This window comes from Megalobrama amblycephala, linkage group LG1 (assembly GCF_018812025.1).
Source record: "Megalobrama amblycephala isolate DHTTF-2021 linkage group LG1, ASM1881202v1, whole genome shotgun sequence".
In the NCBI taxonomy this organism is placed as follows: Eukaryota; Metazoa; Chordata; class Actinopteri; order Cypriniformes; family Xenocyprididae; genus Megalobrama; species Megalobrama amblycephala.
The window spans coordinates 57,676,262-57,692,036 of NC_063044.1; the positions used below are offsets into that span (position 1 = coordinate 57,676,262).

At 39.1% G+C, this 15,775-nt stretch overlaps 1 protein-coding gene across 13 annotated transcripts; it reads right to left on the reverse strand.

The window, feature by feature from the left end:
• Positions 1-1,446: 1,446 nt before the first annotated feature.
• grna (granulin a) lies at positions 1,447-15,291 on the reverse strand. Of its 13 annotated transcripts, none has more exons than XM_048203716.1 (27): positions 15,144-15,291; positions 14,717-14,800; positions 13,914-14,051; positions 13,350-13,487; positions 13,153-13,281; positions 12,850-12,934; positions 11,677-11,783; positions 11,280-11,430; positions 11,084-11,179; positions 10,882-10,979; positions 10,631-10,775; positions 9,649-9,740; positions 9,091-9,247; positions 8,902-8,999; positions 8,642-8,786; positions 8,450-8,550; positions 8,165-8,318; positions 7,976-8,076; positions 7,725-7,869; positions 7,539-7,639; positions 7,288-7,432; positions 6,384-6,484; positions 6,038-6,277; positions 4,864-5,136; positions 3,185-3,427; positions 2,856-3,104; positions 1,447-2,361 (listed from the first exon to the last, which is right to left on the reverse strand). In XM_048203716.1, exons 1-27 carry the CDS (start codon positions 15,267-15,269, stop codon positions 2,209-2,211), a joined length of 3,795 nt encoding a protein of 1,264 aa, XP_048059673.1. In that variant the 5' UTR covers positions 15,270-15,291; the 3' UTR covers positions 1,447-2,208. The 13 variants fall into 13 exon arrangements, with proteins under 13 accessions (XP_048059673.1, XP_048059680.1, XP_048059664.1 ...); XM_048203723.1 differs by having other exon boundaries at positions 8,450-8,541; positions 9,649-9,749; XM_048203707.1 differs by having other exon boundaries at positions 9,649-9,749.
• Positions 15,292-15,775: the final 484 nt, after the last annotated feature.

A 15,775-nucleotide genomic window follows, 5' to 3' on the forward strand; every position in this document is an offset into this window, starting at 1 on the left:
AATTCTGGGGTAGGCAAGGCAGAGAAGGATCCATCTGTTGTATCCTTCATTTCACAGAAAACGAAGGATGCATTCGGAGGCCACGTTTGCAGAAACCTTCGAATTGGGACAACCTTCGTCACACCACAGTGACGCAATCAGTCTTCGAAGGATGGAGCCTCTGAATTGGGACGCAGCCAATGAGTGAGCCATCAAGTGTTTTATTCATTCAGTATCAAAGCAAGTGGCTGTATTTATGAATGAGCCATTGAATCATTGTCTTCATTCGTTCAAACATTGGAACTTTGCAAAATAGAGCAAACAATACTAACAATACTGTTTAAAATCTAATGCAACCAACCCTCCAGCCAGTGCTAAGAACCCCAGACGGGCTTCAAAGTGCTCCTAATGTTTGACACACACATTGTCGATGCATCTGGCTCTCACAGCCAAACATCGAGCGCTTACAGGCCCAGCTGCAGCGCACCTAAAGTCTTGCAAATATAACGTGTCCCGAGGACTTGCAGCTTCCTCAACCATTACAGACAGATCCTTGGAACAAGGTAGGTGTCTCAACATCTTTACAACCTCAGCCACAAGATATCGAAGTGAAGTTTCCTGACGTGGTGGCCTCTGCTTTGCCTCACCATGATTCATCCACCATAGGTGTGTCAAAAACTGTTGTTCCCTTGGTGCCCCTTGGTTAGAGATAGGAACCGTGGTTAGCATTCCAACCCATCAAGCTGGCTCATCAGAACAATTTGACTTGGCTGCGTGGTTTAGTTTGACAGGTGCACAACCAGGTTCAACTGCCTCCTTTTTGCCTTGGTACTTCCATCAAAGCCTGTCCCTACTGGGGAGATAAAGGACGGGTTTCACAGCACTTACTTCATAATACTAAAGAAAGGTGGAGGGTTGCGGCCAATCTTAGATCTGTGAGCATTTGGGCCTTGCATAAACAGGGCCTACACAAGCTCCTTTTCAAAATTTTGACATGCGTTCAACATCAAGATTGGTTTGCGGACACATACTCTCATGTCTCATTTCTCCCTCAGTACAGACCATCCCTATAGTTTGGTCTCTTTGCTCCTCAGCACAAACCTGAATGAGTGGATGCAAGCCACCTCCTTTCATGCCTGCATGTCCAGTGGAGCGGCATGTAAATACCACTCGCCAATTGCCATTTTTGAAGTATCAAATGTGTTTGGGGCTCCCCAAGCACCCTAGTGTCAGCACGTTGACACAACTTCTCATCAGGGAACAGAGGTTACAGCAGTAACCAAGATGTTAATTGACAGTATTTCTCTACTTATTTGTATATATGCTATATTTTTATAAAATACAAAATAAATATTAAATACATTTTTAATAAATTAATGTAAATTTGAAAAAAAAAAAAAAAGGAATACATTTGAATTCCAATATACATAAAAGTAAAAAAAACTGAAAGGAAGATACAAAAGAAAATAGACAATTCTCTTTTATTTCTCTTTTAGAACTGACAAGGTTTCAGATTGGTCACATTTTTACTTATAAAAATCTTTTAGTCATCTGTCACAAAGCTCAATCAATATAACAGTTAAAAACCAGTAAGCATTTAATTCAGTAAAGAAGGCAATTACTCAAATAAAAGTAAAGATAAAGACTTGCATAGGGAAGTTACGCAGGAAATATGTTATCTGGTCTCTAAAGAGGTTTATTTAATGTTTTTCCTTATCCAGGGCAATGTAGTCATAATCACAAGACTGCATGATGTCAAGTCTGAAAAAATGTAACACGTAAACCAGAGAGGCCTGTGACATTTGTACATGGCAAATTATAATAGCCGGCGTGTGAATTGGTGTGTAAATTCAGTCACTAAAGATCATCTACGCGTCGATATGTGTTACATCTTTACACTATTTCATAGTCAAATTAATCTTCAGATAAACTGAGCAGTAACCAAAAAACTGGAAACTATGCAAAATTATGAACACTGTGTACACACTTTACAATACAATTATTTTCTTAAAATGTACAAATGGCTCAATGGCCAAAACATAGTTGGTATTACAGATAGACAATGGAAACAGAACTTAACCATCATAGTCAGCCCTCATCAAACTTTCCCCCGCTAATAAAATCAAACTTTTAGAGTAAACTGTCTGATTACCCCTGATTAGTACTTTGAAAATGTAAAAAATTTAAAATCTGACACTTGGACACTTTATAAGTAACCCAGGTGTTTTTTTATAGAGTTGTAGCTCGTTTCTTTTTGGAGAAGAACACCCTCCAGCTGCCCCAGTTGTTCCAGTCAAAGCCTACAGCTGGAGTACAAATTCCACCCGCGCCACATTTGTATCCAGCAGGGCAGCAGTGTTTCATATCATCACAGCACGCCGCCTTTAGAGAGTGATAACAAAGTAAAGAATGGAGTTAAGGTAGAAGGACAAGATAAACATTTACATTTTGACTGCCATTTGAATTTACAGTAAAGTCAATAGAACTGAGATCAGTGTGCACATTTCCATTCATATATTCAAAAGAAATTCATTCTTCGATGCAGCTACTGTACACTGGAACTCTAAATGAAGATCTTTAACACATTCTTAATTTAATTATTTTTTCTGAGACACTCAGATGTGGCTTTTGTCCACCAATGTGGGCAAGTGGGACTCTTTCCACATACAGCCAGGCTCATATAACCACAACCATAATATATATACTGTCATATTCTTAAAACAATGAACAACTATTTGCTAATGGGAAAAATACATTTAATTTAAGATTTATTCTCTTAAAATAAGTATTTTTATCTTCTCAAGTAACACATGAGGGTGAGTAAATGATGACAAACATTTGGGTGTCAACTATCAATTTATGGTTTAATACTTTACCATAGAAGACGGGCAACAGCCCCAAGTGGTCTGGGAGGTTGGACAACAGGTCTGATCATCTTGGCAAGTATATCCACCACCACACTGAATGTCTTTTCCTGAGACATTTGGCTGTGGCTTTTGGCCACCAATGTGGGCAAGTGGGACTCTTTCCACGTATAGCCAGGTGGTCTTTATGCAGGAGTGTCTACGCAAGTCACACTTGTAGCCTCTGGGACAACAGTGCTGCTGGTCTGGGCAGCAAACAGCCTATGGCATGTAAGAGGCGTATTAAATATATTAAACGTGAATAAATCTTCTGTAGCCAGTGCACATACACATATTTTTACCTGAGGAAGAGGGCAGCAGCCCCACTCTCCTGTGGTTAGACGGCAGCAGGTCGAATCTGTGGAGCAACTGGACTGCTCATCGCACTTATTGGTGTTGAGATCCGAGTTTGGAGTTAATGAACTTTGAGCAGCAATTTTATTGTACCAGGGGATCACCACATCTCCCTTGATGCAAGACACACGGCTCACATCGCACTTATAGTAAGCCGGACAACAGTGTTCCCCATCTGTGCAACATACTGCCTGAAAATGAATGAGAAATAGATTCAAGGTGAAAATACTGACCTTCACAACATTATCCTTTAAAGGGTTAGTTTACCCAAAAATTTAAATTCTGTCATAGTACTCATCTTCATGTCGTTCCAAACCAGCAAGACCTTAGTTCATCTTCGGAACACAAATTAAGATATTTTTGATGAAATCTGAAAGCCTTCTGTCCCCCTCATAGACAGCAATGCAATCAATGCAGGTTGAACCGACGAAAATACTTTTTGTGCACAACCAACAATTTCTTCTCCTCCGTGTCAGTCTCTGACGCTTTTCACGTTGTAAACACAGTGCAGTGCTTCCAGGTTCTGCATCAGAACGCCGGCTCAGTATTGGCCGTTTCCTGCATCAGAATCACACGAACGCGTCATGCTGCTCACGTGAACAGCGTTGGAGACTGACACGGAAGAGAAGATAATCTTGAATAAATTTTCCTTTTTTTGTGCACAAAAAGTATTCTTGTCACTTCATAAATTTAAGGTTGAACCACTGTAGTCACACAGACTATTTTAACAATGTCTTTACTACCTTTCTGCGCCTTGAAAGTGGTAATTTCATTGCGGTCTATCTGAGAGTCAGAAAGCTCTTGGATTTCATCAAAAATATCTTAATTTTTAAGATGAACGAAGGGCTCACAGGTTTGGAACAACATGAGGGTAAGTACTTAAAGAAATTTCATTTTTGGGTGAACTAACCTTTTAAGACTGTATATCAAAACAAATTGCATATAATACCGTTCAAAAGTTTGGGGTTGGTGAAATGTTTTTTGAAAAAAAGTCTCTTATTCTCATTTACTTGATCAAAAATACATTAAAAACAGTAATATTGTGAAATATTATTAAAATTTAAATAAACTGTTTTCTATTTGAATATATTTTAAAATGTAATTTATTCCTGTGATGTCAAAGCTGAATTTTCAGCATCATTACTCCAGTCTTCAGTGTCACATGATCCTTCAGAAATCATTCTAATATGATGATTTGATGCTCAAGAAACATTTAGCATTATTATCAATGCTAAAAATTGTTTTGCTGCTTAGTATTTTTGTGGAAACCATGACAATTTTTCATGGTTTTGATCACTCATTTTGATCACTTTTTGTGAAAAAACAAACAAACAAACAAAAAAATCAGACCCCAAAACTTTAAACAGTATTGTATTTAGGATCTATTTTCTAGTCAGTGAGAAGTGTAATATCTGTTACATGCACAAGGAAGTATCTGGAAATATATACACTCATCAAAACAAAGGGCCCTATTAATACTGTAGATGCAATGTCATGATAAAACCAGAAAAACAGGCTCCAAAATAATATTTAACAGGCAACCTGCAGAACATGTTTGTAGGAGAATTTAGAAGATGTTTAGCACAAATAAACATCTCTATTTTGTATATAACAGAGTCACACTCACATTAGGCAGAGGGCAACAACCCCATTTGTTGGTTTTTGCAATAAGACAGCAAGTGGTGTAATCTGGGCAGGAAGTATGTGCATCACATGGAACCCTGATATACTTCCCCACTTCCTCTTTCACTTCTTTGTGCTGTCTCTGTTCCTCCTTATCTGAGGCTGAGATTATGACTGACATAGGTACAGAGGTGGCGTTGCCATTACAGGTGAGTGTTACAAGGTTGCAAGTGGTGCCGTGTGGACAGCAGTGGAATCTATCCCTACAACACACTGCCTGCAGACAGAACAACCTGTCTTTTAGTTATTTTTAAGATTAATTCATTATAATAATAATAATAATAATATGTGCACTATTAGTATTTGCTAATGAGAAAAACAATTCACGATATACATTACCTGTCAAAAAGTTCAGTACAGTCAGTAAGATTATTTTTTTTTAAATAAATTAATACTTTTATTCAGCAAAGATGTATTAAACTGATCAAATGTGACAGGAAACATTTATAATGTTACAAAAAATATTTATATTTCAAAAAGATTATGTCTTTTTGAACTTCTTTTCAAAGAATCCTGAAAAAAGTATATCACTGTTTCCACAAAACTATTAAGCAGCACAACTGTTTTCAACACTGATACCAAGAAATGTTTGTTGATCAACAAATCAGCATATTAGAATGATTTCTGAAGGATCATGTGACACTGAAGACTGGAGTAATGATGCTGAAAATTCAGCTTTGATCACAGGAATAAATTACATTTTAAAATATATTCTAATAGAAAAGTTATTTGAGATTGTAGTAATGTAGTGTAATACATTATAGTGTTTTTACTGTATTTTGATCAAATAAAAGCAGCAGTGTGCATATAAGAGACTTCTTTCAAAAACAATAATAATAAAAAAAAAAAAATCTTACAGTCTCCAAACTTTTGAATGGTAGAGGATTCTCAGAAAATTATGTCTGAAAGTCTGAATTTTGTACAAGACTGAAAAGTCTTATTATTTTACACAGCTTGATTTCTCAAATAAATGTTGCTGGGCACTTGAACATCCTTGTAAAAGAGGGACTGAGGGATATCACCAAGAACAATAAAATTCAAAGTTGAAAACAGAGTTTTCTCATTTGGTTACTCATGCAAGATTAGATTAGTATTTTTCCTCTGAGATAATACTGTACCTCAGGCATAGGACAGCAGCCCCAGTCTCCATCGATGTTCTTACAGCAAGTGTTGGATTCAGGACAAATGTGACTAGAATCGCAATTCACGTTCTTAGTTGACCTTTGACCTGCTCTAGGGCGAGCAGGTACCTTCTCCAGCCAGGGCGTAGAGCCTGAAGGATCATCACATGACCCGGCAGCAACGTTACAAGTCGTGCCATGAGGACAGCAGTGGATGAAGTCGTCACAACACACGGCCTACAGAGAAAATGAACATACACCTTTAACTTTACCCAGTACACATCTCTACATCAGGATTTGCTGTAGATGTAACGGTCGAGCTACTTGTCAATGGGTGATTTACCTCTGGAAGAGGACAACAGGCCCATCCTCCGTCTTTAGTCTTACAGCACGTGCTTCCATCTGGACAGGATTTGGTGTCATCACAGGGAACATCTGAAGACACTAGAAATGATAGAAACAGTTTAAGAACGAAAAAAATAGTTTTATACTGTGTCTGTTACCCCCTTTCCACCAGCACGAACCGGGTGCTAGTTCGGAGTTGGTTCAACTGACGAGCTTTCTAAGAACCGGTTTGCCTTTCCATGGGCTAGAGAGCAGCACAGAGCCAGTTCTTACGTCACTGTATACGTCTCATATTTCACAGCAAAGCTAGCGCCGCAGCGCCAAATTCAATCACACCAGGCTCGTTTGAGATGCATCGGCTTCCCGCAGAGCGATCGGCGCATGACATCAAAGCTCCGCGAGAACGATCCAAAAGCACAAGGAGTCGTATGCTCTACAAACGCTCCCGCGGATCCGCGGCACCCGTCGAATCGGCCCGCGCTGCTCTGATGCATCTCGAACAAGCCTTCTATCAACAATCACGGATGTTTCACTACTATTGATGCTCATGGCTTTGCGAACCTAAATCGGCATCCAAACACGGCTCCCGTAATTTGTATATAGACGGAGATTACTATCGAACTGCTATCAGCTCGATTAGGTGCTATTTCAAAAATGGCGGTCACAAGTTTCTTGTTGGTCACGGTAACCCTGCCCCTAGCCCCTGACGCAAGCGGTTCTTACTTCTAGCCCAGCAATGTTTTGGTGCTACTTACGAACCACTTTTCCTGGTTCGGAGCTGGTGCTTTGTGTGTCGAAAGACAAAGAACTGATTTGAAACTAGGCTCTGGCTCCGAACCAGCACTCAAACCGCCTTGGTGGAAAAGGGGTATGTGTGCAATGTATTCAGTGCTTTGAACTACCTTGTGTAACAGCCACATTCTGACGTTGGATGGGCAGCTTCTCCAGCCAGGGCGTAGAGCCTGAAGGGTCATCACATGACCCGGCAGCAACGTTACAAGTCGTGCCATGAGGACAGCAGTGGATGAAGTCATCACAACACACGGCCTACAGAGAAAATGAACATACACCTTTAACATTACCCAGTACACATCTCTACATCAGGATTTTCTGTAGATGTAACGGTCGAGCTACTTGTCAATGGGTGATTTACCTCTGGAAGAGGACAACAGGCCCATCCTCCGTCTTTAGTCTTACAGCACGTGCTTCCATCTGGACAGGATTTGGTGTCATCACAGGGAACATCTGAAGACACTGGAAATGATAGAAACAGTTTAAGAACGAAAAAAAATAGTTTTATACTGTGTATGTGTGCAATGTATTCAGTGCTTTGAACTACCTTGTGTAACAGCCACATTCTGACGTTGGACGGGCAGCTTCTCAAACCAGGGCGTAGAGCCTGAAGGATCATCACATGACCCGGCAGCATCATTACAAGTCGTGCCATGAGGACAGCAGTGGATGAAGTCTTCACAACACACGGCCTACAGAGAAAATGAACATACACCTTTAACATTACCCAGTACACATCTCTACATCAGGATTTACTGTAGATGTAACGGTCGAGCTACTTGTCAATGGGTGATTTACCTCTGGAAGAGGACAGCAGGCCCATCCTCCTTCTTTAGTCTTACAGCATGTACTTCCATCTGGACAATAGGTGGTGTCATCACAGGGAACATTCGAAGACACTAGAAATGATAGAAAACAGTTTAAGAACATTTAAAATAGTGTTTTTATACGGTGTCTGTGTGCGATGTATTCAGTGCTTTGAACTACCTTGTGTAACAGCCACTTTCTGACTGCTGATCTTTTGGACGGGCAGCTTCTCCAGCCAGGGCGTAGAGCCTGAAGGATCATCACATGACCCGGCAGTATCGTTACAAATCTTGCCATGAGGACAGCAGTGGATAAAGTCTTCACAACACACGGCCTACAGAGAAAATGGATTAATCCTCACAGCAGTTCTTTAAAATATCTTCTTTTGTGTTCCACAGAAGAAAGAAAGGTTAACAGAATTATTAATTTTGTTGAACTATTTCGTTAATAGATGAGGTGATTTACCTCTGGCAGAGGACAGCAGGCCCATCCTCCTTCTTTAGTCTTACAGCACGTGCTTCCATCTGGACAGGCCGCGGTGTCATTACAGGGAACATCTGAAGACACTGAAGAAAAATGATAGAAACAGTTTAAAAACATTTAAAATAGTGGTTTAATATTGTGTCTGTGCGCAATGGATTCAGTGCTTTGAACTACCTTGTGTAACAGCCACATTCTGACGTTGGACGGGCAGCTTCTCAAACCAGGGCGTAGAGCCTGAAGGATCATCACATGACCCGGCAGCAACGTTACAAGTCGTGCCATGAGGACAGCAGTGGATGAAGTCGTCACAACACACGGCCTACAGAGAAAATGAACATACGCCTTTAACTTTACCCAGTACACATCTCTACATCAGGATTTGCTATATGAGATGTAGATGTAACAGTCGAGCTACTTGTCAATGGGTGATTTACCTCTGGAAGAGGACAGCAGGCCCATCCTCCTTCTTTAGTCTTACAGCACGTGCTTCCATCTGGACAGGACCCAGTCTCATCACAGCGAACATCAGAGTCTGAATATTCAAAAAAGTAAACGGACAGTTTTATGTTAAAATGTGTACATGTGTGTTTGGTTTCAGATCTTTGGATCGTTTGTTGACCTACTTTTTGTGTCAGTCACATTCTGACTGATGACTGGTTGGACGGGCACCTGCTTCACCCAGGGCACACCTGAACATGAAGGGTCATCACATGACCCAGCAGCAACATTACATATCTTACCATGAGGACAGCAGTGAGTGAAGTCCTCACAACACACGGCCTACAGAGAAAATTAAGGTGCTTTAACTTAGTACACAAAAATTTCAACGTTTACAAAAAAAAAGTACCTTTTCATGGTGCTGGATGACTACTATAAAAACCATGGTATTTGCATGATACTCCAAGGTATTTCAAAGTATTACCATGGTACATTACCAAAAAAAAAAAAAAAGGTAAGATAATGTTCTCAAAAAGCAGTTATTTTAATTTATAATATTTCTCAATATTACTGTTTTTACTGTATTTTTTATCAAATAAATGCAACCTTGGTGAGAAAATGAGACTTCTTTAATAGAGAACATTACAGACTTTTGAACAGTAGTTTATACTGTCAAATTATTTAAATTATATCTAGAAAATATATTTACTTATTATAGGAATCGAGCAGGTGAGGTGATTTACCTCTGGCAGAGGACAGCAGGCCCATCCTCCATCTTTAGTCTTACAGCACGTGCTTCCATCTGGACAGGCCGCGGTGTCATTACAGGGAACATCTGAAGACACTAGAAATGAAAGAATCAGGGGTCATTAATGGCATTTTTTAATAATGTTTTCTAAGGTGAACTTATAATGTTAGTAAGATCTTTACATAAAAAATTCTCATAATTTAGAAATTCAAGGAAATTTCCGGCCCTGATTTTAGCTGTGTGATTTGACCGTTCTGTTGGAAGGGGCCTGTCTGCGGTGAGGATTCAGTGTAAAGCCCACTAATACGATTGACTAACATCTTTGCATATGACATAAGTATTACATGTGGATCTCTCTCAAAAACTTTTACTACGTTTTTACTATTACAGCTGTCGAGATTAACGAATCATGAAAATTGTTGATTATAGCATTATACTTAGATCTACTTCCGTCACATGAAAGGTTGCGGCGATGAGCATTGTAGCCGATGACAGACATTATTTACCACCCAAAAAAGCATGATGCTAACTGGTAGATTGTGTTGTTCATTATGGAAATGATCTGGCTGCGTCTGTGCTCTTTAATGTGCGTGTCGTCAGTAGATCACGAGCCGAGCTTCCCAATCCCATCTGCGTTTTTTTTTTTTTTTTTTGTCATTCGGCTCTCACGCTAATTTGCCCTGATTAGTAAATCTGGCCCTTGGCATCGAAGCCAGTACTTTTGACAACACTAGAATCCTGATTCTGCAGAGGCGTCTTTCGTCGCACTTTTACATCATAATGTGACAAATCCGAAAGGAGACATCTTTAGAGCTTGGTTTGAATAAAAGCTGTTTTTGGACTAACAAGTTTTGAGTTCTAAAACTTTGAAAATTTGAAATTGAATTTGATTTCTCATTTCATGACCCCTTTAAGAACATTTAAAATAGTGGTTTTATACTGTGTATGTGTGCAATGTATTCAGTGCTTTGAACTACCTTGTGTAACAGCCACATTCTGACGTTGGACGGGCAGCTTCTCAAACCAGGGCGTAGAGCCTGAAGGATCATCACATGACCCGGCAGCAACGTTACAAGTCGTGCCATGAGGACAGCAGTGGATGAAGTCGTCACAACACACGGCCTACAGAGAAAATGAACATACACCTTTAACATTACCCAGTACACATCTCTACATCAGGATTTGCTGTAGATGTAACAGTCGAGCTACTTGTCAATGGGTGATTTACCTCTGGAAGAGGACAACAGGCCCATCCTCCTTCTTTAGTCTTACAACATGTGCTTCCATCTGGACAGGACCCAGTCTCATCACAGCGAACATCAGAGTCTGAATATGCAGAAGGCACAGGAAATGACAGAAACAGTTTGGGAAGTGTTATATTTTATGTGTGCATATAATGAATGTATTGTCATCTACAAATTTCCACATACTCTCTGGAAGTGCACCAGGCAATGTAGTCATTTGGTTTCCAGCAGTAGTGATTTGTCTGGTTGTAGTGACTTCAACTTCAGCCCTCATTTCTGCAGCTTTTGAAGGAGAGGAAATTAAAATGCTGAATTATATCAGTGTTAGACTCCATTAGAAATGATCAGAAAATGTATAAATCTCTTTTGGACAATAGCCTACGTTTGTGATCTTCCCATTCAGCCCTGAGGCGAGCAGGGAACTTGGCCCACATGGGCAGTTCCTGATTGGTGGAGGACATGCATTTAGAGCTTTCAACATCACAAACACTGTCCTCTGGGCAACAGTGGATTTTATCATCACAGCATACAGCCTAAAAAAAGCACACATGACAGAAAAAAGAATGCAAGTGAAAACTCTGGGAACTTTGATGAATAGAAAGTTCAAAAGAACAGAATAACAGGATGTGTTTGAAATAGAAAGTTTTTGTAACAATGTCTTCACTATCACTTTTTCAATTTAATGTATTTAATGCATTTATATATACATATTTTTTTAAACATGTTTGTGACTGTAAAAAAAACACACACATATTACTGTATCAAAACTGTACCCATACCTTTGGCATGGGGCAGCACGCCCATTGTCCATCTTCTGTCTCACAACACGTGGTGTCCACAGGACACTCCGACTTCCCGTCTCCGCAAATAACAGTCTCAACTTGTTCTAAAAACAATCACATGACAACACTGTTGAGGAAATACACAAAGGGCTTTTCACACTGCGCTTAATCCAGGATTATCGATGATTAGCGATGTAAACTTTGCGGTGCCAAACTTGTGCAGTGTGAAACGGAGTGGTGTTAGAATGTTAAGAGATGCTTAGCAACCGACAACCAATCGCATGCCTCATATTAACGTGCTTTAGACGGTCACAAAAAATTTGACAATTGGAATGAAAAAGAGAGCTTCTTTCTTATCTTTATAGTCTGAAAAGTCCATTCAGGATTAACTTGATACTACAGTCAGTGTACTACAGTATTAGGATGTGCAATGCTAAAGCTTTTATGTAAACATAAGTACCATGTTCATCCAATCAGAGACACTGACACCGCAAATATCCAAATAAGGACTTTAACCTGGGGTTTAGGAATGTACAGTGTTAAGTAGCAGTTTATAAATACCCAGGATTAACTGTTAACCCTGGGTAATATAGAAGCAGTGTGAAATGTGAAGCAAGATAATCCAGGATTCCATTTACCCAGGGTTTAGTATGACCCAGGGTTAACTATTTCAAGTGTGAAAAGCCCTTGAGATGACGTAGATTTATTTCCCATCCAAATTACAACATTTAATCTTACTACTGTAAATTCTAATTGTAATAATTATAACGATAACTATATTAGCGTCTACACCAAGGCATGATAAAGTTCTGTTTATTATAAGTACAATGCAGTTATGCCATCTGAAACTGTAAATGCTCAAGCTTTATGAAGCAGGATGGATACTGATCTGCTGTCAATGTTTTATTGTTCATCAGCTGGAAAAAATTCTTCTGAAAGTGATTCCAATGACATTGTTCCTCTGTGTCATTATAGCTGTGGTATAGACTTCCCTATTCTCATAGAATTAGACTGATTATTAAAACTTCCTTGTCATATTCATTATATCATTAATAGTTATCGTTCTTGGTGTGTTCGGGCCTTAAAACCATAATACATTTATGTGGGATAATGTACGTTTTAATCATTAAGCTCTCTGGTCAACGTTCATTCCTTCACTCTCTTCCATACCTTTTTGTTTGACACACGAACTGCTGTCTGCACTGCATTCATGGCCTTTTGGGCAGCAGTGTTTCCCGTCTGAGCACACAAGTCCCTGAAACCACAAAAAAACCATAGTTAGCATCACAGTCAAATTTTTAAACCAATCCTTACTCCATTTATACATTCATTTACATTTCATTGACTTTCAAATATTATTCTGTCTATATGGGTTTGTGTTTTAGCCAACCCTCCCCCCCCTTGGGCCATTCATCACTTCATGGACAGAAAGGCGATGGTTAGGGCTCACATTTCTATAATAATATAACATACCTGTGCTACTGGACAACATCCATAAGATGAAGCCATCAGCAGACAAGAGAACTCAGCAGGACAGAAAGAGCCGTCAGGGCAGGTGATGTCGTCTTCACTTGCAGGTAATGAGGGGATCATTCTGAATGACTGAAGAACAAGAAGTATTACAAACAGCTTTGAATACTATTATTACATCTCTTTTCACAATTTCTCACTTTAGGAAAGTCTGACTGTTTAGCCGGAATCCTCTCCACCGATGGCAATGTATGTGTGGCGTTTACACATTTGAAGTCCAAAACATTGCACAGCATGCCTTCAGGACAGCAGTGTATGTGGTCCTCACAACACTCTCCCTAAACACACACACAATTATAAACATGATCATACAAACTGAAAACACTTCAGTGGGCATTACAGCACTGAAACTGATCATTTGACAGGCAACCACCTGATTACAGCTTCATTTCTGTGAGCTCTTTGAATAGCAAGGTCATTGAATAGTGAAGTCATTTGCATGTTGATACTATACGAGTGCCTTATCATGACCTTTATAGAAGGAGCAGACAATGTGGATGTGTCTAGTAAAAGGTGCTATTAAAGAATATCTGACAGAGCATAAAAAATGAGTGACCGCAGAGCACGCTGGCTTCCATATCAGTGTGCAATTTACTTAGTCTTGTCTAATCTGATCTGCTTTCTACAACCTTTATTATATTTTAAGAAGAGTATCTGAAACGAATACTCTGAAATGAAACTGTCTTTATGTATCTGTCTCTCACGTGATGGAAAGGGCAGCAGCTGAACTCTCCAGTGGGATCCTGGCAGCATGACTGGCCTGCCGCACACACTTCATTGTTGGGGCACTGCGAGCTAGCAACCAGGGTCACCAGAGCGAGGGCTATTGTCAGTCTCAACATCTGGATGGAAAAAGAGAGAGTTAAAATGTTAAACAGATTTGAAATGTGACTGATGGAAACATCATGCAAACACAGTTGATTTTACAGAATGTAACCCATCAGAGACCAGGGTCACAATTTAATAAAACTATTAGGATGTGTAGTTCACTGTATGTTCTGGCATCTATAACAGTGCAAGTATACAGTTTTAACTCTTGTATCGTTTCCTCTTTCACATCTATAAATTTGAAGCAGATGCTCACCAGAAAATCTATGCTGACCTCAGAAACAATAACTGAAACTAAGCATTATAAATGTCGTGGGGAAAGTGTTTCAAAGGCTGCAAAAGAAATTTGGATATACAGTTGGTCGGTGTCTTTTTGTCTTATGACTGACTGTCATGAGGGCATGAGGGCACTCGTCAATTAAAAATGTGAAAAATTTTCTCTCCTTATCTAGACAAATATCAATTCCCCTTTTGTTTGCCAACCCACATTGTGCAACAAAAATGAGGAAGTTACCTGCTTTTTGTGTGTTTTTGTTTTTTTATACAGGCACTTATAAAGTTTGAGTTGCTATTTACCCTAGGCATAATGCTAAAATTTATAATCAATTCATTCAGAAACATCAGTAAACCTCTTCTGACATAAATAAAAAAAGAGAAAATGCACTTTAATTCAACTTACCTTTTTATGTAATGAATAAGTGGGTTTGTAAACAGCTGAAAGTGAATGAGCAGTCCGTGGATCCGTGGGGTCCAAGTTACCGATCTGTGAGCAGACATAAATGTTTTTAATAAGGGTAAATACATAAATAAATAATCAAACAAATCTACATTCATCTTTCAATTTGATTATCTTTCACAGTTTGGCACATAAATTAATATAAAATAATGATAATAATAATAAAAATTCTAAACAGGCGATCGTGTTAGTGCAAGGAGTCAACGTTTTATTTATGTGCCATTTCATTGTAGGAAATAAATCTCATATAGCAACGAGTGACGCGTGACGCTGCGTTATGAACCACAAAACTCTTGCACGAAACTTTTACAATGCACCTTGAAAACGCACAAAGGACGTCAAAGACGAATGGAAGATATGCAAGACCTACCTTGTCTCCTCGCAACGTCCCCCCACACGACGCTGGAATGAAGAAATGATTACCTCTTAAATAAATACATTTCTCAACTCCGCCTTTATTAGAGGACAGCTTTTGGCTGATGTAACTGTCAGTCATTCACAGAGGCGTGTCATCCGTGTTTGATTACAAGGAAATGCGCATGGCAAGATAATTTAGAATAGAATAGAATAGAATAGAATAGAATAGAATAGAATAGAATAGAAATGACGAATTTTATTACAATTTAAAATTAGAGACAAATGAATCAAGTAAATATTAAAATTAAGCAAATACGTTTAGAGTAATAAATCTAAGTATCAATGTATTGTATCTAACAGATAAAGACTGTGAATTAAAGAAGACTGTGAATTAAAGAAGAGGAAGTAAAAGCTGCAGCAGCAGAAGAAAAGAAGAAAAAACATTTCATATGCCTATGTAACAGGAAAGGACTAGGGAAAGTACCAGTACCATTTTGATAACAAGGTATATCACATAATCAATTCTCATGGGAAATATACCAGTTCAGCAGGATGAACCCCTCAATCTTACGGCACAGAAGAGACACAAAAGATCTTGAGAATAATCAAACATATCAGAGTAAATAGCAGAATATATGTAAATGA

Coding starts and splice junctions, on each gene's coding strand:
- grna (XM_048203707.1), bottom strand. CDS start 15,269: ATGACTGACAGTTACATCAGCCAAAAGCTGTCCTCTAATAAAGGCGGA. Junction 11,431..11,676: donor CGTGCTGCCCCATGCCAAAG/GTATGGGTACAG, acceptor TGCTTTTTTTAG/GCTGTATGCTGTGATGATAA. Junction 9,750..10,630: donor GAATGTGGCTGTTACACAAG/GTAGTTCAAAGC, acceptor TTTCATTTCTAG/TGTCTTCAGATGTTCCCTGT.